At 45.6% G+C, this 22,469-nt stretch overlaps 2 protein-coding genes and 1 pseudogene across 2 annotated transcripts; all 3 read left to right on the plus strand.

The window, feature by feature from the left end:
• Nucleotides 1-6,268: 6,268 nt before the first annotated feature.
• On the plus strand, nucleotides 6,269-7,342 carry LOC122756628. Its single transcript, XM_044006841.1, has one exon. It carries the CDS (start codon nucleotides 6,269-6,271, stop codon nucleotides 7,340-7,342), a length of 1,074 nt encoding a protein of 357 aa, XP_043862776.1.
• Nucleotides 7,339-10,191, plus strand: LOC122756629. The gene is made up of 2 exons (XM_044006842.1): nucleotides 7,339-8,328; nucleotides 8,455-10,191. The coding sequence occupies exons 1-2, from the start codon at nucleotides 7,339-7,341 to the stop codon at nucleotides 10,189-10,191; spliced, it is 2,727 nt and encodes a 908-aa protein (XP_043862777.1).
• A 427-nt stretch (nucleotides 10,192-10,618) lies between these two features.
• On the plus strand, nucleotides 10,619-14,278 carry LOC122756625 (annotated as a pseudogene).
• Nucleotides 14,279-22,469: the final 8,191 nt, after the last annotated feature.

The following is a 22,469-nucleotide window of genomic DNA, read 5'->3' on the forward strand; positions in this document are numbered from 1 at the left end:
ATAAACTCGTTGCTTTGATTGGTGACAGCAAATTCCACATTATCCCACTTAAAAAAGGAAATATTCATGAAATAAAACTACAGATCCAAACAGAAGCAGACCACCGTATAGTGACTAAATACCTAAATGATGCTGGTAAAAACTACTACACATACCAATTAAAAAGTTGCAAAGGGCTACAGATAGTACTTAAGGGCATTGAAGCAACAGTGACACCAGCTGAGATAATTGAGGCTCTGAAGGCCAAAAACTTTTCTGCAAAGACAGCTATTAATATTTTAAACAAAGACAAAGTTCCGCAGCCACTATTCAAAATAGAACTCGAACCAGAGCTCCAGGCACTAAAGAAAAACGAAGTGCACCCAATATACAACTTACAGTACTTGCTACATCGGAGGATCACCGTGGAGGAGCCGCACAAACGTATCAATCCAGTTCAATGTACTAATTGCCAAGAATACGGCCACACCAAGGCATACTGCACCCTTAAGACCGTATGTGTTGTCTGTAGCGAACCTCATACTACCGCAAACTGCCCCAAAAACAAGGACGATAAGTCTGTGAAGAAATGCAGTAACTGCGGGGAAAAACATACTGCAAACTACAGAGGCTGTGTGGTGTACAAAGAATTGAAGAGCCGCCTAAACAAACGTATTGCCACAGCACATACATACAACAAAGTCAATTTCTACTCTCCGCAACCGATTTTTCAACCACCCCTAACTGTCCCAAGCACTACTCCAACAATTTCTTTCGCTAGCGCCCTAAAATCCGGACTAGAAGTGCCCGCCCCACCGACAAGAACTGTTCATTCCGAACATACACCGACAAACATCCAACAAACACAACAAAGTGGCATCGAAGCTATGATGCTATCCCTACAGCAAAGCATGAAAGACTTTATGACGTTCATGCAAAATACTTTGCAAGAGCTCATGAAAAACCAAAATATCCTGATTCAACTTCTTGTATCTTCAAAATCCCCATAATGGCTTCCCTACGGATATCTCTGTGGAACGCAAATGGCGTTTCACGGCATACACAAGAGCTCACACAGTTCATTTACGAAAAAACATCGACGTAATGCTACTATCAGAAACGCACCTCACAAATAAAAACAATTTTCATATACCAGGATACTTGTTCTATGGTACAAATCATCCAGATGGTAAAGCTCATGGAGGCACTGGAATACTCATCAGAAATCGCATAAAACACCACCACTTAAACAATTTTGACAAAACTACTTACAATCTACGTCCATAGCCTTACAACTCAACAATGGTTCAACGACTCTAGCCGCAGTCTACTGCCCACCGCGCTTTCCAATCTCTGAGGATCAATTCATGGAATTCTTTAACACACTAGGTGACAGGTTCATCGCAGCGGGTGACTATAACGCCAAGCACACCCATTGGGGATCTCGACTTGTGACGCCAAAGGGTAAGCAATTGTACAATGCGCTTACGAAGCCAGAAAACAAGCTAGACTATGTATCCCCGGGTAAGCCTACATACTGGCCAGCAGACCCAAGAAAAATCCCAGACCTGATCGATTTTGCAATTACTAAACATGTCCCCGCAACATGGTCACCGCCGAAGCACTAGCAGATTTATCATCAGATCACTCACCTGTTTTTCTAAATATGCTAACTCGCCCCACATCGTCGACCCACCGTATAGACTCACAAATTTTAGAACAAACTGGCCAAGGTATCAAAAGTATGTCTGTTCACACATAGAACTAACGACGGCATTATCTACAAAGGAGGATATAGACAAGTCAACGGAAACTCTTGGAAACATTTTAGTTTCGGCTGCAAAGGCTTCAACCCCGCCAGTGACGTATGCAAAACCAAACTACATCAAAACTAATCGCGAAATCGAGCGGCTGGTATTAGATAAACGACGCCTACGAAGGGATTGGCAGTCTAATAGATCACCAATTACAAAGCACATGCTTAAGATAGCCACACGCAGGCTTACCAATGCTCTCAAACAAGAGGAAAAAAACAGCCAACGTTCATATATCGAGCAACTCTCTCCCACCAGCACTAAGTACCCTCTTTGGAGAGCTCACAGAAACCTAAAGACTCCAATAGCGCCAATTATGCCACTACGAAGTCCCTCTGGCACCTGGTTTCGAAGTGATGAAGAAAGAGCCAGTGCTTTCGCTGACCATTTACAAAATGTATTCCGACCAAATCCCTCTACCAACACATTTATTCTCCCTCCTTTAATAGCAGCCAATCTAGATCCTCAAGAACCCTTTGAATTCCGACCATGTGAACTAGCAAAGGTTATCAAAGAGCAACTGAACCCAAGAAAATCGCCTGGCTACGACCTAATAACTCCAAGAATGCTCATTGAACTCCCAAAGTGTGCTATTCTTCACATCTGCCTGTTGTTCAACGCAATCGCCAAGCTTGGATACTTCCCTCAAAAATGGAAAAAGTCGACCATAGTAATGATTCCAAAGCCAGGAAAAGATAAAACGCAGCCATCATCATATAGACCGATAAGCTTACTAACATGTCTTTCAAAGCTGTTTGAAAAAATGCTACTCCTTCGGATTAGCCCTCATCTTAGAATAAACAACACACTTCCAACACATCAATTTGGCTTTAGAGAAAAACATGGAACCATCGAACAGGTCAATCGAATCACGTCAGAAATTCGTACTGCTTTTGAACATCGAGAATACTGCACAGCCATTTTTCTAGACGTCGCGCAGGCATTTGACAGAGTGTGGCTCGATGGACTTTTGTTTAAAATAATCAAGCTGTTGCCCCAAAACACACATAAGCTACTGAAGTCATACCTATATAACAGAGTGTTTGCAATAAGATGCGATACAAGCACTTCACGCGATTGCGCAATCGAAGCTGGAGTGCCGCAAGGCAGTGTACTGGGTCCAATCTTATACACCCTGTATACAACCTCCACGTTCGCTGATGATACCGCGATACTCAGTCGCTCCAAATGCCCAATAAAAGCCACGGCACTCCTATCCCGACACTTAACATCTGTAGAACGATGGCTTGCCGACTGGAGAATTTCAATAAATGTTCAAAAATGCAAGCAGGTTACCTTTACCTTAAACAAACAAACATGCCCACCACTGGTCTTGAATAACATATGCATTCCACAAGCCGACGAGGTAACATATCTGGGTGTTCATCTGGACAGGCGGCTCACTTGGCGCAAACATATAGAAGCCAAATCGACACATCTTAAACTTAAAGCAAGGAACCTCCACTGGCTCATAAATGCTCGCTCTCCACTTAGTCTGGAGTTCAAAGCTCTTCTATACAACTCCGTCTTAAAACCTATCTGGACTTATGGCTCCGAGCTGTGGGGCAACGCATCCAGAAGTAACATAGACATTATTCAGCGAGCACAGTCAAGAATTCTGAGAATTATCACTGGAGCGCCGTGGTACCTTCGGAACGAAAACATACACAGAGACCTAAAAATCAAATTAGTAATCGAAGTAATAGCTGAGAAAAAAACGAAGTATAACGAAAAGCTGACCACCCATACAAATCCCCTCGCAAGAAAACTAATCCGAGTATGCAGTCAAAGCCGGCTGCACCGCAACGACCTCCCAGCCCAGCAATAAACTTATTAGGGCATTAATGAAAAAACTATCACTAAGTGAAAGTTAATTAAGTTAGATTAAGATTTGAACACTTATTGTTAGTCTCTTAACACAAAGGGAAGATTCAATAAATAATAAAAAAAAGCAAAAAAAAAAAAAAAAAAAAAAAAAAGGATGCAAGTTTTTTAAGGCGTTCCGCATCGCTGTTTCGTAGTCGGAAATAAATGATGCCCCTTTTAAGCAACAAATATTTGAATCTACATAGGTGAATAAATGCTGATAACAGAGCTCCGTTTTGCGCGTCATTAAGACAAATAAGAATGGGGTGATCTACATAATAATAAAAACAAATTAATTTTGACATTAAATTAAACTGAAGTAAAACACATACCTTCTGCATATGCTTAATGTCTCCAAACGGGCATACTTTGAATGTAGCATCAATTAAAAAATGCCGACTCTGCTCCTCAATATTTGCTTGCATCAAAGTAATGACCTTGTCCGACGAAAATATGCAATATGCAAATGATCCAGACGTGTAAAGTTTTTTAAAAAAAACATTCGGAGAACTTCCCTTGGTCATCCCAAAACGACTCATGATGTTTTCATCTTTAAATGCTTCAAGTACGTCCACTGCGGAAGTTGGAGATTTGGGTAGAAAGGGTTGCCTCTTTCTTTGCAGAGTGCGTTTGACAGTGTCGTAATTGACTTCGATCTCCGCTTGTCCTTCCGTTTTTCTAATTAGAGAACAAAAAAGGATTTGTATTATGAATGCACTTGTATTGTGTACTTTTCAAGAGTATTTACACACTCAACATAAAAAAATATATATCACAAAAATACCCTCTTGTTCGAAGAACCGTTAAGGCTGTACATGATAACCCAGCAAACAAAGAGCGGACATAATGCGGATGGATCCGAAAAATGTCCAATAAAGATATTAAAAACGGACGTAGAATCTGAGTTTCCACCTAATTATCGAAACCTGACCCGAAAACGGGCGCTACCGATCTCGGCGGAGACTGGTGGCGGTGGCCCGCTTTATATAGGGCTCTGGATGGCCTAGTGTGCCCGCTTATTTGTCGTTATTTTCGCCGCCTTAGTGTGCCCACTCCCTCGGTGGAACAGTGTGCCCACATCTGCTTGGCTCTGGCGCGTGCGCGCGTATTGTTTAAATTTGAAGTTTATTTTATGATTATGTTTGAAGTTCAGTTTATTTCATTACTTTAATTTACTTCAATATGTATTCATTTTACTCCATCATTTTACTTTTATATAAATTATAAATTATATATTATTATTATTATTATTAGTAACTATAATAAAAATAAATAATAACAATTTAAAGTAAAATAAATCATTGTTTTTTATATATATGTAAAAAAAAGAAATGAAATTATTATTATTATCTGAAACGAATTTATTCGAACACTTTTATAATATTATAAAAGTATCTCAAAAGATACCAAATACGTCCCGTGAATAATATTAAAAAAGTATCGCGAATGATACAAATCCGTTTCGTAAATAATATTATAGAAGTATCGCGAATGATATCGAAATCGGCCCGGTTTTGATACCGCAAAAGGTCCGCAAACTCAATAATTTTCGGGTTCCGAAAATGATAGCTTTTGCTGCCACAAAACCCCTGTCAGATGATTAACTTAAGTATCGTTCGCGGATCTGAAATCGGACGTTTTGTCCGCCTGAAGTCCGCAAAACTTTCGTTTTTAATATCATAAACGGAATTTTTTTCTGCTGGGATAACATCCAAAAGTTGGCGTGTATGTACATACATATGTATGTATTAGAGGTGGCCCGTGCACGAAACCTAGTCCCAAGAAAAAGACCGAGGCCTGTACGCCGCGCCCACCCCTAGTATGTATGTATTTACGGAAGCGCTAAAGTCTCATATACATAGAGCGCTAACGGTTCTTAGAACAACACAAAGAATTTACTTACTCAGCTAAAACATCATTAAAAACTTTTTTGGTGTCATTATTGGAGCTACTTTGACACTTTTTTTTAACTTCAGACAGCACTTCAATTTTCTGCATTTCCTGGCCCTGCGGACCATGAAAATGCTGCACTTGCTCCGTCTTCGAATAAACGCGAGTCTTATCCGCACTTAGATAAACCCGAGCTTTGCAGTCTTTGATACGACACACGTACGCGATGTCACCTTCTTTTAATTGTCTATTTTTAACATAGATCTGATTGTCATCTGGCGTATACAATAATGTGGAGCACCCGGCTCGCCTTCCCTCCTTAAATTCAAATTTAATATCCATTTCTTATTTTTTCCTTAAAAAGCGACTGAACACTGTGCCAAACCGAAATCAAATGGCTGTAGTCGCAAAGTAAAGAAGATCAGTGGCGCCAAGTCATACTGACGTTTACACAGAAAAAAATATTTGTATACAACTTCAAGTATTTATTAAGAATAATCTTATTTTTAAACCCACAACAGAATGCAACCTTTCGTTTTGAAAGCGTCATATCTCCTCCCGAAATTTTTTTGAGCTCGGAGGAGATATGTCGTTTTGAGTTCGGAGGAGATATGTCGTTTTGAAAGCGTCACATATCCTCTCGGAGAGGAGAGGAGATATGACGCTTTCAAAACGACATATCTCCTCCGAAATAAAGGCGACATAGCTCCTACACGAAAATGTACTGGGAGGAGATATGTCCCTTTAGATGCCCAGAACTAATCAATCTCGCCCTAGATAATCGCCTCAATGCAGTAAAGCGCCACAAGCTATGCATTAATTGCCTTGGCAGGGGTCATCTTGTAGCCAACTGCCCGTCGACGCGGAGGTGCCACTCATGTGCACTACCGCATCACTCGCTGCTTCATCGGCCATCGCCAGGATCGGCCGCAGCTCCCTTGCCACTCCCTCAAGCGGAGCCTGTACAAGTTTCGGACGCAGTCGCGCATACTCACACGGAGTCTCGTTCCGACTGTGTCATTCTGGCCACGGCACTGATTCTGGTCAAGGATGCATCTGGAAGCTACAAAATAGGAAGAGCGCTTCTGGATTCATGTTCTCAGGTGAATTTCATATCCGAGGAGTTTGCCCAAAGACTTCGACTGCCACGGAGCAAGCTCAACCTCGAGATTCGTGGCATTGGTGAGACACAAACGCGAATTAAACACTATGCAACCATTAATATCAAGTGGAGGCACAATGGATTCGAGTTGCTCCTTGATTTTTGCGTGACATCCCACATCGCCTATCATCCAGAATCGGAAATTGACATTTCTGCGTGGAACCTTCCGCAGCACTCATCTCTTGCTGACGAGAGCTTCAACAAGTCTCGTCGGATCGATCTGCTTTTGGGGACGGAAACCTTCTTCGATATATTGGCAATCGGCCAAGTTAAATTAGGAAAGGATCTGCCCGTACTACAAAAAACACTACTTGGATGGATAGTGTCTGGTCGATGTCGAGCTCATCCCAGAACACTCCATCAGTACTCATCTATCGCATTAACAGAAATTGACCAAAAAATGGAACGGCTATGGCGCATCGATCATGTGGAGCCTCCTGAGATCACACTTACGCCAGAGCAGCGAAACTGTGAGGAGTTCTACACCAAAACGGTACGACGTAATTCAGATGGTCGATTGGAAGTACGACTTCCATTTAAAGATGAACCTACCGTTCTCGGAGCCTCATTCGACATTGCCAAAAGGAGATTCCTCTCCCTCGAACGCAGCCTATGCAAAAGGGACACATGAGTCCCGTGAGCCATCCACAGTTAAACACTCCGCATTATTATATTCCGCACCACTGCGTGCTCAAGCCTAATAGCACATCAACAAAGCTCAGAGTGGTTTTTGACGCATCTTGCAAGACGACGTCCCAGAAATCGCTCAACGACATTCTGATGGTCGGACCGACCATTCAGCGAGATCTTTATACACTACTGCGTTTTCGGATACATCGCTATGCCATCACTGCTGATGTGGTCAAGATGTTCCGCCAAGTCAACATGTTTGCCGAGGATCGCAGATTCCAATACATTCTTTGGAGAACGTCGCCATCGCAACCATTGAGCACCTTCGAATTGAATACTGTAACTTATGGCACAGCGGCTGCACTGTATCTAGCCATACGCAGTTTGTCATATCTAGCCGACAAATTCATGGACAAATTGGAGATTGGAGCTAAATTGGAGCAGCTACATCAAATCAAAAGGGAAGTTACAGCGATTCTACAGGATGGCCAATTAGAACTCGCAAAATGGCATTCAAATCACTGCAAGTTTGTCGATAACGCTACAGTCAAACATTTGCAGTTGGACGACGAGATGCTAACCAGCACGCTTGGCCTAAAATGGGACCAAGTACGGGACACATTCATGTTCTCGTTCTCGCCAAGATTCGATTCGGACCACGTCACCAAGCGCTCGATTTTGTCCATAGCCTCTTCGCTGTTTGATCCGTTGGGATTAGTTACTCCCATCATCATAGTGGCAAAAATTATCCTCCAGGAGCTGTGGCTCCTAAAACTACATTGGAACGAGTCAGTACCCCAAGGCATTCATACAGCTTGGATGTCCCTGCTTGCATCGCTTTCGTCGTTGGAGTCTGTAGCAATACCACGATATTGCCTCCAATCAGCGATACATACCTTTCAAATACACGGCTTTTGTGACGCCTCCATTCGAGCGTATGGATGCTGCATCTACGCTCGCACAATCGGATCAGATGGGCTGACCAAGGTACAGCTAATCACATCGAAGTCCAGAGTTGCTCCCACCAAGAAGCTATCTCTGCCGAAATTGGAACTGTGGAGCACATTTGTTAGCACAGCTCTACAAAAAAATCATTAGAATCTTCGCTGACAGAAAGCCGACTTCGTTCTACATTGGAATCTCCAACACTCGGCCACCTTATCAACCTTTGTCGGCAATCGAATTGCCGAAATTCAAGAACTCACGTCAGATTGCCACTGGAGACATGTTCCTACTCACTGCAACCCGGCTGATATCTTGTCCAGGGGCTGCACTATCACCGAGTTGGAACAATCGATATGGTTCGAGGGACCAGAGTTCCTAGGCCAAGATCATCAACATTGGCCAAAGGACAGTCGAGACAACAGTGACATTGATATGGAAACTGTCCAACTGGAGAAGAGAAAATCAGCCTTTGCCGTACACACGACTAGTAATCAACTGCTTGAAGGAATCTACAAGATCAGTTCGCATCATCGCTGCCTACTAGTTATCGCTTGGATGTACAGATTTACTCAGCGCTGCCGTAAACTAACGCCATTCCAATCACCTTCGCCGACGCCAGCAGAACTGATGCGGGCGCTACATTGCATCGTCTGGAATATTCAAACTATTCACTTCGCTCAAGAGATGTCCTCGGTCCTGAAGGGCCATCCGATTCGCACTAACCTTAAAAATCCTAGTCTCTTCCTCCAGGTTACAGATGGCTTCCAAATGCTAAAGGTCGGAGGGCGCCTGGAGCTAGCAGACTACCCAGAAACCCAAAAGCATCCTGTGCTGCTCCCAGCTAAGGATCCATTTGTGTCACAGTTCGCTCGCCATCTTCATCTACAGAACTATCACGCCGGGCCACGGACGCTCGTCGCTTTAATTAGAAAACAGTTCTGGATAGTGAATGCAAGGGACTTGGCGCGACAAGTCGTTCGCTCATGTATACATTGTCGCCGCTATCGACCAACTCTCGAAAGGCAGCTAATGGGCCAACTGCCTAAAGAGCGGATCACACCATCTAGACCATTTTCAAGATGCGGAATAGACTTTTGCGGACCAATCAACGTCTATTTGCGCATCCGGGGTAAGCCGCCTACCAAGGCCTACCTAGCCGTCTTCGTTTGCTTTGCCACGAAGGCGATACATGTCGAAGTGGTATCGGATCTCACGACGGATAGCTTCATTGCATCACTAAAGCTCGAATCGTTGAAGCAGTTTCTGTTTAAAGACGAAACAACAAAAACAATCCACTATTTCTGTCGCTCAGAGTTCATTAACTTCCACTTTATTCCACCCAGGGCTCCACACTTCGGGGGCATATGGGAAGCTGCAGTAAAAAGTGTCAAGGGACTACTCAATCGCACTCTTCGAGACACCAGGTTAACCTTCGAGGAGTTAGCCACTGCAGCTGCTGACGTCGAGGCGATCCTGAACTCTCGCCCGTTAACGCCGCTCTCAGCAGACCCAAACGACCTGGCCGCTCTCACGCCTGGCCACTTCTTAGTGGGTGACGCACTCCGAGCACTACCGGAACTTCCACCAATCGACGACAACCTGGACAAGTTGGATCGATGGAAAAGGGTCAGCGCACTCAAACATCACATCTGGAGTCGCTGGAGCCACGAGTACATCAACGAGCTCCAAGTTCGCACAACCTGGACGAAGACTTCACCAAATTTGGCTGTCAACGACATGGTTATCGATCACGAGGATAATCTTCCCCCACAACGGTGGCTTCTTGGGCGCATAGTCAGCACGATCGCAGGAGTGGACAACATCGTGCGTGTAGCCGACGTACGCACTGCCAAGGGAATCATCCGCCGCCCTATACGGAAACTCGCCTTATTACCTGTCTCTTGAAAGTCAATCGCATACTTTCAAGGGGGCCGGTATGTTGGGTCAAAACCCAATTAGAATAATCTTGTATATTTGAATTCCGCGCTTTTTGAATGATGTTAACATAACAGCTGTTGCGCTAGGCTGCCAACTCGTACTAGCGAACGAGTGGCAGATAGGAATTAGAAAAAAGAGAGAATAGAACAAAAACAGATGAAAAATTGAAGTTGAAGATATAGCCACGAGGGGTTTAAGTGAGGAGAAATAATCAAGAATTGTCATTACATCCATTACATCCCATTACATCCTATACGGTCTTTTTCCGCTGCTTTATACCGTTCACGGCGGCAAGCTTAAATTTATTAAGTGCAGTCTAAGGAATCTGTCTACATTTTCAAAAGTGTGACCGGGCTCCAAAACCGCTTCCCTTCCATTTCGCATTTCTTCGATTATGCCCATCGGGGACGATAAGAAGAAATTGTCCGCTGACAAACCCAGGTCTATTTTTTCACCACAAGGGCCCAAGAGTCCAAGAATCCCAAGCATTTCGGTGAAAACGCCTGCGCAGATTTCCGACGACTTTGCTACTCCATCCAAAGCCACAGTACAGCGCTCAGCTAAAAATATGGCTGCTTCCGATCTAGCGCTAGCCAAATTCATTTCGGTTTCTGACCGCTTAAGCAAATTTGAGGCTCAGATTAACACTCCGGAATCCGCAGCTCCAACCGTCACGATGCTCAGCGTCCGTCGCGACCAAGTCCGAACCCTATGGGACAAGGTTGAAAAAGAATTCGACCTCTGCTCAGAGTGCCTTGTGTCAGCAGGCGAAGCGGCAGCAGGCAACATGCCTATTCTCAGGGCTAAATACAGTTATTGCTATTCAGTCTATGAAAGGTGTGTTACCCAGCTCGTTGATAAAATCGAGCAGGGCACGTCTCAGTCCATCCCAGCCGCGAACGCTGCGCCCCAGGCCTACATTTCCTCTGGCTGTCGGTTGCCTCCATGCGATACAGAAGTTTTCGCAGGCGACTATTTTCGCTGGCCGACTTTCCGGGATCTTTTCACAGCCATTTATATCAATAATCCACGGCTGACTCCGGTTGAAAAGTTATTCCATTTAAATGCCAAAACAAGTGGCGATCGTTTCGATTTCGCCTCTCACCAACGAGGGTTTCCGCTCTGCGTGGGAAAACCAAATAGAGCGTTTCGAAAATAAACGATTGTTGGTAAACAGTCAATTTAAAATACTGTTTAATGTGCAGTCGATACCACAGGAATCTGGGTTGGCCTTGAAGGTACTGCAAAGTACTGTTCAAGGTTGCTTAACTGCCTTAGAACTGTCAGGAATCAACACTGAGAACTGGGACTGCCTGCTGGTATATCTGTATTCATCCAAGCTCCCGAAGATAACTCTCTCCTTATGGGCAGAGCTGAACACAGAACTTCATCGAACCCTTGAGGCCATCGATGATGTGAGACCGTCCGTACCAAGTCAGACGCACTCCAAAGCGATGAACTCAAGTGGGCCCTCTAGAAAACTAAATTCCTATGAGACGAAAGTGGCTCCAAAATCGAAAAGTTGCCACTTGTGTAACAAGGAAAACCATCCTGTCCGTGTATGTCCGCGTTTTCTCCAAATGTCGGTTGACGACCGGTCAGCCTACATTAAACGGAAGCAGTTATTCTTAAACTGCACGCACAATTGTTTTACTTGCCGTGGCCGGCATCACACGTTGTTGCACCGAAAAAACCCCTTTTCCAGCAATTCAAGCCCTTCAAATCCTGCAAGGCCAATTTCCGCTAATCAGGCCAATTTCCTTCCAAATGAGCAATATTTCCCATCTTGGAACTAACTTTAAGGCACGCGCCCTGATCGACTCCGGATCAGAGGCAACATTCATAACCGAGCGACTGTTCAATCTAATTAGATTGCCATTCCAGGTGGTTCAAGCCCAAGTCTAAGGCTTAAACCAAACAGTAGCCGCTCAGTCCAAGAAGCTCTGCAGTTTCACCATCCGATCTCCGACTAGGCCCGCGTTGCAGTTGGAGACGACGGCCTATGTCCTCCCTCAACTAGCCGGAAATCTGCCTTCCTACCCAATTCCGCAAAATTTCCTTCGGGATCTTCCCGATTTTCCACTGGCGGATCCAAAATTCTATGAGAGCGCACAAATATATGTCCTTATTGGAGCCGACATTCTGCCTTCGGTGCTTCTGAGTGGAGCAAAAACCAACATCTGTGGCCTCTCTTGGGGCAAGAGACCATTTTCGGCTGGGTATTAACTGGGCCAGTGTCAGCCTCAGCACAAAGCAGAATTTCCTCCACTTCAAATTCTGAAGTGGCGCTATTTCCGATACGTGTTCAGCGCCGATATCGAAAAAGTGTATCGGCAGATCTGGGTAGATCCGAAACACACTCCATTCCAGCGAATACTTTTCCGTAACAATAGAGGGGAAATCAGAGATTTCAAATTGAAAACAGTAACCTTTGTAGTCAATTGCGCCTTTCCTGGCCATCCGAGTACTGCAGCAGCTAGCAGCTGACGTAGAACTCAGCCATCCAAAAGCTAGCAATATCATTCGAAATTTCATGTATGTGGATGATGTTCTAGAAGCTCCCGAAGATAACTCTGATGTTCTCCACGGAAGAAGCTCAGCTCATGGTGCAAGAGCTCCGAGACGCTCTGAATTCCGCCGGATTTCCATTGAGGAAATGGACCTCCAACCAAAAGGATGTTTTAGCGGTCATTCAGAGCAACCATCTATTAAATACTGATTTTCTCGAGATCGATGCAGAAATCACTGCCAAAACCCTCGGTATTCGCTGGAAGGCAACCTACGACGAATTCTTCTTCGTCCCGCCAGAGTTGGATATTGAAACGTCCTTTACAAAATGCCAAGTCCTGTCCCAAATTGCCAAATTGTTCGACCCTGCAGGCTGGTTAGCGCCGTTTATCGTTCGATCTAAAATTTTCATGCAGGAGATTTGGCTGCAGGAGCTTGGGTGGGACGAAAACATTCCAAGTTATTCGGTTTTAGAGCAGATACGCATTCCACGCTGGCTATCGTTTCATCCAGATTTCAAGGTCGAGCATCATGGCTTTTGCGATGCATCGCAATGTTCATCGCTTCATTCAGCGGTGCACGAAGCAGACATCTCAATCTGATGAGCATTTGCTGGCCTCTAAAATCGCCGCCGCCGAGCGGTTCCTAATTTCGAACACTCAGCGCAGAGAATGCCCTGTGAAATATCACTGCCTAAGTGAAAAGCGTCCAGTGCCAAGTTCAAGTGCCATCCTAAGCATGAACCCGTTTCTAGATCCGCAAGGACTGATCAGGGCGTGCGGCCGTGTGGCGGCTTCCGAAAGCCTTCAATACAACGAACGGCATCCAGTGATTCTTCCATATAACTGCCTGCTTTCTCGCCTCCTTGCGAATTTCACTCATCGCATAACTCTCCATGGTGGTAACCAGTTAATGGTGCGCCTCATCCGGTCGAAATACTGGATTCCGAGAATTAAGAACCTGATGAAAGCAGTAGTAAATTCGTACAAAGTATGTGTGATCCACAAAAAGCGGTTGCAAAGCCAACTGATGGGTGTCCTGCCCAAAGAAAGAGCATCGTTCTCCCGACCATTCACGTATACTGGCATGGATTACGCCGGTCCGTTCGATATAAAGAACTATACGGAAAGAGCATGTCTTATCACAAAGGGGTATGTGTTAGTTTTTGTTTGATTCTTCACCAAGGCCATCCATTTAGAGCCTACATCTGACTTAACGACCGAAAAGTTTCTTGCCGCTTTCGCTCGTTTTGTATCCAGAAGAGGGTGTCCACGTCAAGTCCAGTCAGACAATAGCAAAACCTTTGTTGGCGTTGCCACCCTGCTTTCCCGCGATTTCCTTCAGGCCGTAAAAGAGTCGGTGACGGATGCCTATAGTCATCAAGAGATGCAATGGCAATTTATTCCTCCGGGGCACCCCATATGGGAGGCCTTTGGGAAGCAGGCGTAAAAAGTTTTAAGACACTATTTTACAATTGCACTGCCACACGAAAATACACGTTCGAAGAGCTCTCCACGCTCATGGCAAAAATAGAAGCGTGCCTTAACTCCAGGCCGCTCTCTCCTATGTCTGAGGATCCGACAGATTTGCTGGCCCTGACGCCAGGTCATTTCCTTGTCGGGGGACCCCTTATATCCACGGTGGAACCCGAAGTAAAGGGAGGAAGGAAGTCCATTCTATATCGGTTGCAGCATTTGAAGGCTCTCCATCAGCAGTTACGAGTGCAATGGAAAGAAAAGTACCTCAAAGATCTCCATAAGCGCACTAAAAGGCAGGCCCCGACCAAAAATCTTTGAATCGATGACATGGTCGTCATCAAGGACGACAACTTACCCTCTAATGAGTGGCGGCTCGGCAGAATTGAGTCGTCTTTCCAGGAGCCGACGGCAACGTCTGTGGTTGTTAAACGTCCACTAGCAAAAGTGGTGCTTTTGCCGACGGAGTCGTCCTTAATTGTAGTTCACTAGCACTAATCATCCATTATCTTTCATTTCGTTTTCGATCTCCTTTCGACATTCAACTACCCGCAGCATGGCCCCTCGTCAACAAAACGCACGCAGTGCTCGTGCCTTGGAGGGCAGACGTACCCGAGGTATTCAATCCTACCGTTGCCGAGTCTGCCGTGGTATCCATCCTCTTCGGAAGTGCGCGAGATTCCTAAAGCTTAGCGCTGAAAAGCTTCTGCGAGCAGTCTTCATCAACAAATACTGCGCCAATTGCCTCGCTTAAGAGCATTCCAAAGGAGACTGCTGAAGCAGTGATCGTTGCAGGAAGTCCGACCGATCCCACCACACGCTGCTCCACATGCACTAGCAGGTAGGCTCATCGTCGCGATCGCGAGCGCGGTCTCGTCGCCAACCGGTGCCAACCCGTCAAGCCGCTTCGGCCTCGTCTCAGCGTTTCCGCCGGAAAAATCCGCCAACTCAGCGTAGAAGTTCACCGCCACAACGCCCGGAATCGACCACGCCAGGCCCATCGCTCTCGTGGCTGCTGCAACGCCACAGCGTGAACATCCTTCCGACAGCGCTGGTCAAGTTGGAGACCGGCACGAAGACCTTCGAGACCGCAGCACTCATCGATCCGTGCACCCCCATGAGCTGCATCGACGCTTCGTTGGCGTCAGCCTTTAAGTTAACGGTGTTGGCGACGAGAAGGTCTGTATGACGACGATTCGCTCCAGGGTCGACGCAGGAACAAAGCTGGAGGTCGTGCTCAAGATCGAACCCAGCGTGCGGATCTGCACACCTGTCCGGGCATTGAGCGACACAGTGGTGTCCAAGTTCCAGGACATCATGCTGGCTGATGACCAGTTTCATCGTCCTGCTACCGTCTTCATGGTCCTGGGAGCAGACATTTATCCACAGATCATCCAATCCGGATTCCTGACCTTCGACGAGGGAATGCCGGTCGCCCAGAAAATAGTTTTTGGGTGGATCGTGTCCGGTGCCTGCAGCATGCCGTAGTATGGGTATATTTGCAACTCCAGTGAATGCGTTTGCTACTGAATTTCAGTGAGCTTTCGAGTCGAAGGCTCTTCTATGGCTGCCACCACTTGGTTGTTGCCAACGAATGCTTCGGGTAGCAGCTTAAAGTGTTTCCACAAATCTATTCCTAAATAGAGATCCTCTGCTAAAGACGGAATTACGTAGGTAATCATTATATTCTAGTTTCGGAAGGACACTTCAGTGGTTACTCGGCCTCTTTGAGATTTTCCGTCGACTTTTCTGACATCTGCGGTAAATTTCTGTCATAAAATATTTAGTCCTGGCAGCTCTGTGGCCAGACTACCACCAACTAACTTACCTGCAGCTAACTTATGCCCCTGTATCTAATAAACCCACTACTGATTTTCCCAGCACTTGTACCTTATCATACGGCCTAACACCGTATGCGGATTCTGACTCGTTCTGACATTGAACCTCGCAAACCTGGATACCTAGCTTTGTAAAAATCCCTGAGTCATCCTTACGCTTTGCATTAAGATTTCCGGAGTCCTAATAAACCTTCTTAACTCGGAAACTGTATCGGCACGCTCATATAAAATTTCGTGCTGAATTTCGGGATGGAGATTGGCACGTAGTGTTTCAACCATAGCTTCTTCGGACATGGGCTGCGATAGTCTATCCGCCATAATTGCGATTACCCGGTAGAAATCATCGAATGATTCGTTTACGCGTTGCCTTCTCTGTTCTATCTGCGGCCTGATATTCCTGCCAGTTCTGTCGTCCTTAAATTGCCCTTTGAGTCCGATGCATAATTCATACCAGCGCACAACGGTTACGCTTTTGGGGTTTTGCCAATACCAATCGCTCGCAATATCCTCGAATAATGTACTGGTATTTTGACCTACTAGTTGAAGATGACCGTCCAATGTTTGACCGGCTAAAGCTTCGACTCTGTAAATAAAGTCTTCGACAGCCATTGGACCCTTTCCTGAGGAACGTAGTTTCCAGTTAAACATTATCTGAGCTATCTTATCCGGTCTTAAGGAGGTCATTGCTGATGCAGGTGATTGGTTTACACGTCGGTTTGGACCTACATTTGGTGAGCCACAAGTCTCATCAGCTAACTGCGTTAGCTCTGACGTTTCGGAGACTCCGATTGGGTCTGTGTTCGCTTCGGTCTAGATGTGAGTTGGCGCAAAGCGACCGCAAAGTATTTTGTTTGCTGGGCCGTAATGGCTTTCAAGAAAGCCATTGCTGTCTGAAAATAATGTGGACTATTACCAAAAAAAAATTATCATATTTAATAAATAAACGAGAACAAAAAATATGGTAAAAGAAAAAAAAATATACCAATAAAAATCGGGCTTTTAAGGTGCATACATGAGACTAATTGTAGCTTAAAAAAAGAGAGAACGCTATTGTCGAGTTTCCCGACTATCTGATACCCATTACTCAGCTAACGGAAGTGCGAAGGAGAGTCTTCAACACTGACAGTTTTTGGCGGTTTTTGGGAGTTAGAGTGGGCGAGGTAAAAAATTTTTGGCAAAACGACAGAAATTTACAAAACCAATACAAAAATGGAAAAATATCAAAACATTTTTCAAAAGTGTCGGCGTGGCAGTTTTGGGCGGTGTGTGGGCGTTAAAGTGGGCGTGGCAACATGAATCGATAAACTTGCGCTGCGTCTATGTCTTTGGGGTCTGTATGCTTAATCTCAACTTTCTAGCTTTTGTAGTTCCTGAGATCTCGACGTTCATACGGACGGACATGGCCAGATCGACTCGGCTATTGATCCTGATCAAGAATATATATACTTTATATGGTCGGAAATGCTTCCTTCTGCCTGTTACATACTTTTCAACGAATCTAGTATAGCCTTTTACACTACGAGTAACGGGTATAACAAATAGTACACAAAGATCGATTAAACATATTTTATTCGTAAATGACGCCATGATTTAAGACAAAAATCATTATAATAATGGAAAAACAAAATTTAAAATGCTAAAACTAAAACAAAATAAATATTATAAAAAAAAATACTAGAATAAAAGGAAAGTAAATATAGATTAGAAGTAGCATATAAAAGAGATAGAGCTAAAAACAAGAGAGAACGCAATAGTCGAGTTTCCCGACTATCTAATACCCGTTACTCAGCTAGTGGAAGTGCTAGTGGAAGTGGAGAGTCTTGTAAAACACCTTTGAGGTTCCTAAAGCTCAGCGCTGAAAAGCGTCTGCGAGCAGTCCTCATCAACAAATACTGCGCCAATTGCCTTGCTCACGAGCATTCTAAAGGAGACTGCCGAAGCGGTGATCGTTGCAGGAAGTCCGACCGATCCCACCACACGCAGCTCCACATGCACTAGCAGGTAGGCTCATCGTCGCGATCGCGAGCGCGGTCTCGTCGCCAACCGGTGCCAACCCGTCAAGCCGCTTCGGCCTCGTCTCAGCGTTTCCGCCGGAAAAATCCGCCAACTCAGCGTAGAAGTTCACCGCCACAACGCCCGGAATCGACCACGCCAGGCCCATCGCTCTCGTGGCTGCTGCAACGCCACAGCGTGAACATCCTTCCGACAGCGCTGGTCAAGTTGGAGACCGGCACGAAGACCTTCGAGACCGCAGCACTCATCGATCCGTGCACCCCCATGAGCTGCATCGACGCTTCGTTGGCGTCAGCCTTTAAGTTACCGGTGTTGGCGACGAGAAGGTCTGTATGACGACGATTCGCTCCAGGGTCGACGCAGGAACAAAGCTGGAGGTCGTGCTCAAGATCGAACCCAGTGTGCGGATCTGCACACCTGTCCGGGCATTGAGCGACACAGTGGTGTCCAAGTTCCAGGACATCATGCTGGCTGATGACCAGTTCCATCGGCCTGCTACCGTCTTCATGGTCCTGGGAGCAGACATTTATCCAAAGGTCATCCAATCCGGATTCCTGACCTTCGACGAGGGAATGCCGGTCGCCCAGAAAATAGTTTTTGGGTGGATCGTGTCCGGTGCCTGCAGCATGCCGTAGTATGGGTATATTTGCAACTCCAGTGAATGCAAGGGGGGCGGAATGTCCAAGTTACGCGGTTTGGACTGTCACCTACTTTCCGCTCCTTCTTACGCTCTCTCGCTCTTCACCACAGAGTCTCCAAGGAGTCTCCGCTGCGATCTCCTTGGTGATAAAAGCAGTGTAGCGACGGCTGAATTATCGGCTTAAACTGTATAGAAACGCTGAACCTCCTCAACTGAGTACCTAGCTTGGTTTCTAAACTTTTGAACCGAAGCCAGGCAATAGGAATCACCTTGAGATTCGAATCCTGAAGTAGACAAGAGACGAATAGAGTACTGACAATTCCGAAGTCGTGTGCACTTTTGATTGAATAGTTGCTCGCATCACAAGTCTTCCGCCAACAAGGATGGCTTTGACGGAGTTAAGTCTTCAATATCCCAAATCGCTTTACTAATGCGGTAAGTGTTTCGACATCAGAACAATCAGCAGGATCCTTCTAGTTACGATGATTATGGTTGCGATGGCTGAGAGCTCAAGCTTGAGTCACATGACGGAGTTTAAAATGAGGTGAAAGGTGCGGAAGGGTCATCATTCATATGCAATAATGAAACGCTGAAGTTATTTTCCGTCTCGACAATATTATTATTATTAGCTCATTATGTCCAGCGCTATCTGGTCGCGCTGACACCTTGGTTAAAGTGAACCGCTCCTCGTCCAATGTGACACGAAACTTGGATGCCAAGACAAAACCAGGGCGTCATCTTCAATATTCTTATCCGGAACAACAAATAATTTTTGTTCTACCTCCGCTTCATCGACGCACACGGCTCCCGTAAATGTACCCAGCGGCATTGTTTTTACATTTCCTAGACCTCGCAGTACTGTGAAACATTTTTCCAGTTTCACGTCGGTCAGTTTCTAAAAAGCTAAGTAACGATTGAGACATCCGCTCCAGTGTCCACCAGACAATTTATTTAAACTCCGCTTACGTTTATCGCTTTATGTCGTTTTGAAGACTGAATCACTTGCACAAATCTGGATACTTGTGGACACTCTCTTGCAATATGTCGCACGCCTTTACATTTAAAGCATTTTGTATCTGTCTTGCAATCGTTTCTCCAGTTCTCAACTGATCCGCAATTAAAGCAACAAGTATTTCGATGGCTGGCATTGTATGAGTTTTTTTTGCCCCCACAGTACGACTTGGCTTGATTGTTACGACATGCACTTGCGTTGGTATATTTCGAATTTCTCTTTTAGCGCGTGAAATTCTTTGCAGCTGTTAAATTTTAATTCACTTGGTATATCTAACTCGTCCACAGTGTATCCAATAAGGGACTCTTCGTCGATCGATCCCTGTGCTGCTGTTTTTCATAATCAAAATATACCCTTTGTTTAGCTATTGATCTTTTTTAATAGCTGTTGCGAAGAATAAATAGCCGAAGAAAGTTGTTTATTTTCCGATACTGTTTATTTTGCGAATTGTTTACGGCAGCTAGGGCCGACAAAGAGCTATATCTAATACACAAGTTGAGTCTTTGCCGAAAAACAAAGAAGTGACAATTGGCGGGACAGACAGCCGAAATGCAGCGCCCAAGCTTAACGAAGGTAGATAACAAAGAGAACAAGGAATGAGCGCCGTACAGATAAATGCGTGCGAGAACAGCGGTTTGCACTATGGGCATCGCAACTGCTACCACTGACTACTTCCGCTTACAATATTACGAATATGAGATTAGTCTACTGCACAGTTTTGGCGGCTACATGACCCAACACCCTTATCTTTCTTTCTTCTTTCGCTCTGCTAGTTTGGCATGTAAGTCAGCACTTCTGTACGCTTATATTCTCTAGTTAATACGTTTTTCAACTCCTCAAACGTATTGAAAACTTCCAAATCTAAGAATAGTTTTGCCAGCTTTGTTACCTTTCCACGTGCTTGTACGTATTATTATTGATTTCAAAATTATAGAACCACTTCTCCACAGAAATAGTCTCTCCGTCAGTCCGGAACCACATTCGATCGGGGAGTTCCTCCATACAATACACTGCAAATAGCTATCTTCTTGCGAGACCCTTACACATCGGTACATTTTACATATGTCTCCTGTAACGGCAACTGGGTGTGAGCGAAATCGAATTAGGATGTGAAATAGCTTGGGCTGGATGACCGGGCCGGCCATTAACACATCGTTAAGCGAGTAACCGGTGGAAGGGGCAGCTGATCCGTCAAAGACAACGCGAATCTTGGTGGTAGAGCTATCCTCCTTTATGACGCAGTGATAAAAAAGTGGTAAAAAGTATCGGCACGAGCTGACTTCGGAAGCCGGCACAGCCGACATATGTCCCAGATGACGATATTCCTTCATGAACGCCGCATATTTAACCCTCAAGCCAGGGTGCTTTGTAAGCTTCCTTTCCAGCGACAAGAATCTTCGCACAGCCTGAGGATGGGAATCTTCTAAAGAATCCAAATGAAGTTTTAGCGGCAAACGTACCGAGTAATCGCCAGCTTGCAATCGGGAGTAATTTTTAACAAAGTGGGCGTCGCAATCTAGCTCCTCCTTAGTGGCTTGAACTATTGGGCCGGGACAGTTTTCTACCTCCCAAAAGCGCTCCAGAAGTGAATCCAGTTCAACATCAATGCTGTTTTCCTCGCTGGCTGCAGAAGGAACGCGTGAAGCTATTAAGGCGCTACCGCAAGGGCGCGCGCAGTCTCCAGACACTACCCAGCCCAGACGAGTTTTTTGAAGCAGTGGCAGTCCTGGCAACAACTTTATCTGACCTACGCACAGCAGCTCATAAAACAGGCTAGCTCCTATTAACAGGTCAACACGCTGAGCTTTATGGAATTCCGGGTCGGCGAGCTGTAGGTTTTCTGGAATCTTCCAGTCCCCAATGTCTACATTAAAACTTGGCTGGCGATCCGTGATATTGGGAGCGATAACTGCTGTTATGCTCGTTGAGACATCCGAAGTGGCAGACCGCATCGCAATTCCTACCGAGAATCCATCAGTCGCGAAATTGGAATCCCCGATTCCAGTGACGGAGCCGGACGACCTCGACCTCTTAAGTTGCAGTTGATTTGCAAACCGAGAGGTGACCAAGTGCAGTTGAGAGCCAGAATCTAACAAGGCCCTGCAGGGAACGAACAGTCCCGACCGATTCTGCACTAGAACGGTTGCAGTGGCTAGCAGCACAAGGACACTACCGAGATCCTGGGCAATTAGAGTAGAAGAAGTCGAAAGCGGGTCGAAAGGCTCAGTGTGGGAGCTTGAAGACACCGGAACATGTGGCTGCGAGGAAAGCGGACCATCTAGATGGAGCAGCGTATGATGACTGATTCCACAGGTGCGGCAGCGGCTCGAGCTGCATTGCCGTAGCTGACGACCTGCCTTTAGGCAATTTAGGCAAAGGGCTAGTCTCTTTGCCTCGCGCAGACGATCTACTGGCGCTAAGTCTCTAAATTGCGGGCAATAATATATGGCATGCTCTGCACTATGGCAAAGCATGCAACCAAGAGAATTTTGGGTGGTAGCAACTAGCGTCGAACGATTTCTGCCCACCTGAACGCCTGGCGCATAGGTTGCCATGGCGCAATCCACGGCCTCCAAAGTCCTACATCGCTGCTCCAGGAATGCAGCCATCGATTCCCACTACGGAATAAGGTTGGCAAAGACCGGATCCTCCAAGCGCTCCTCCCACTTAGCTTGGCTCGCCGCATCCAGCTTTTGCAGCAGCACTTGCACTATGATACAGCCAGCGATTTGCTCAGTGGTGCCCAAACCCTTCAACGC

The sequence above is a fragment of the Drosophila santomea genome, unplaced genomic scaffold (genome assembly GCF_016746245.2).
Source record: "Drosophila santomea strain STO CAGO 1482 unplaced genomic scaffold, Prin_Dsan_1.1 Segkk7_quiver_pilon_scaf, whole genome shotgun sequence".
Lineage (NCBI taxonomy): Eukaryota > Metazoa > Arthropoda > Insecta > Diptera > Drosophilidae > Drosophila > Drosophila santomea.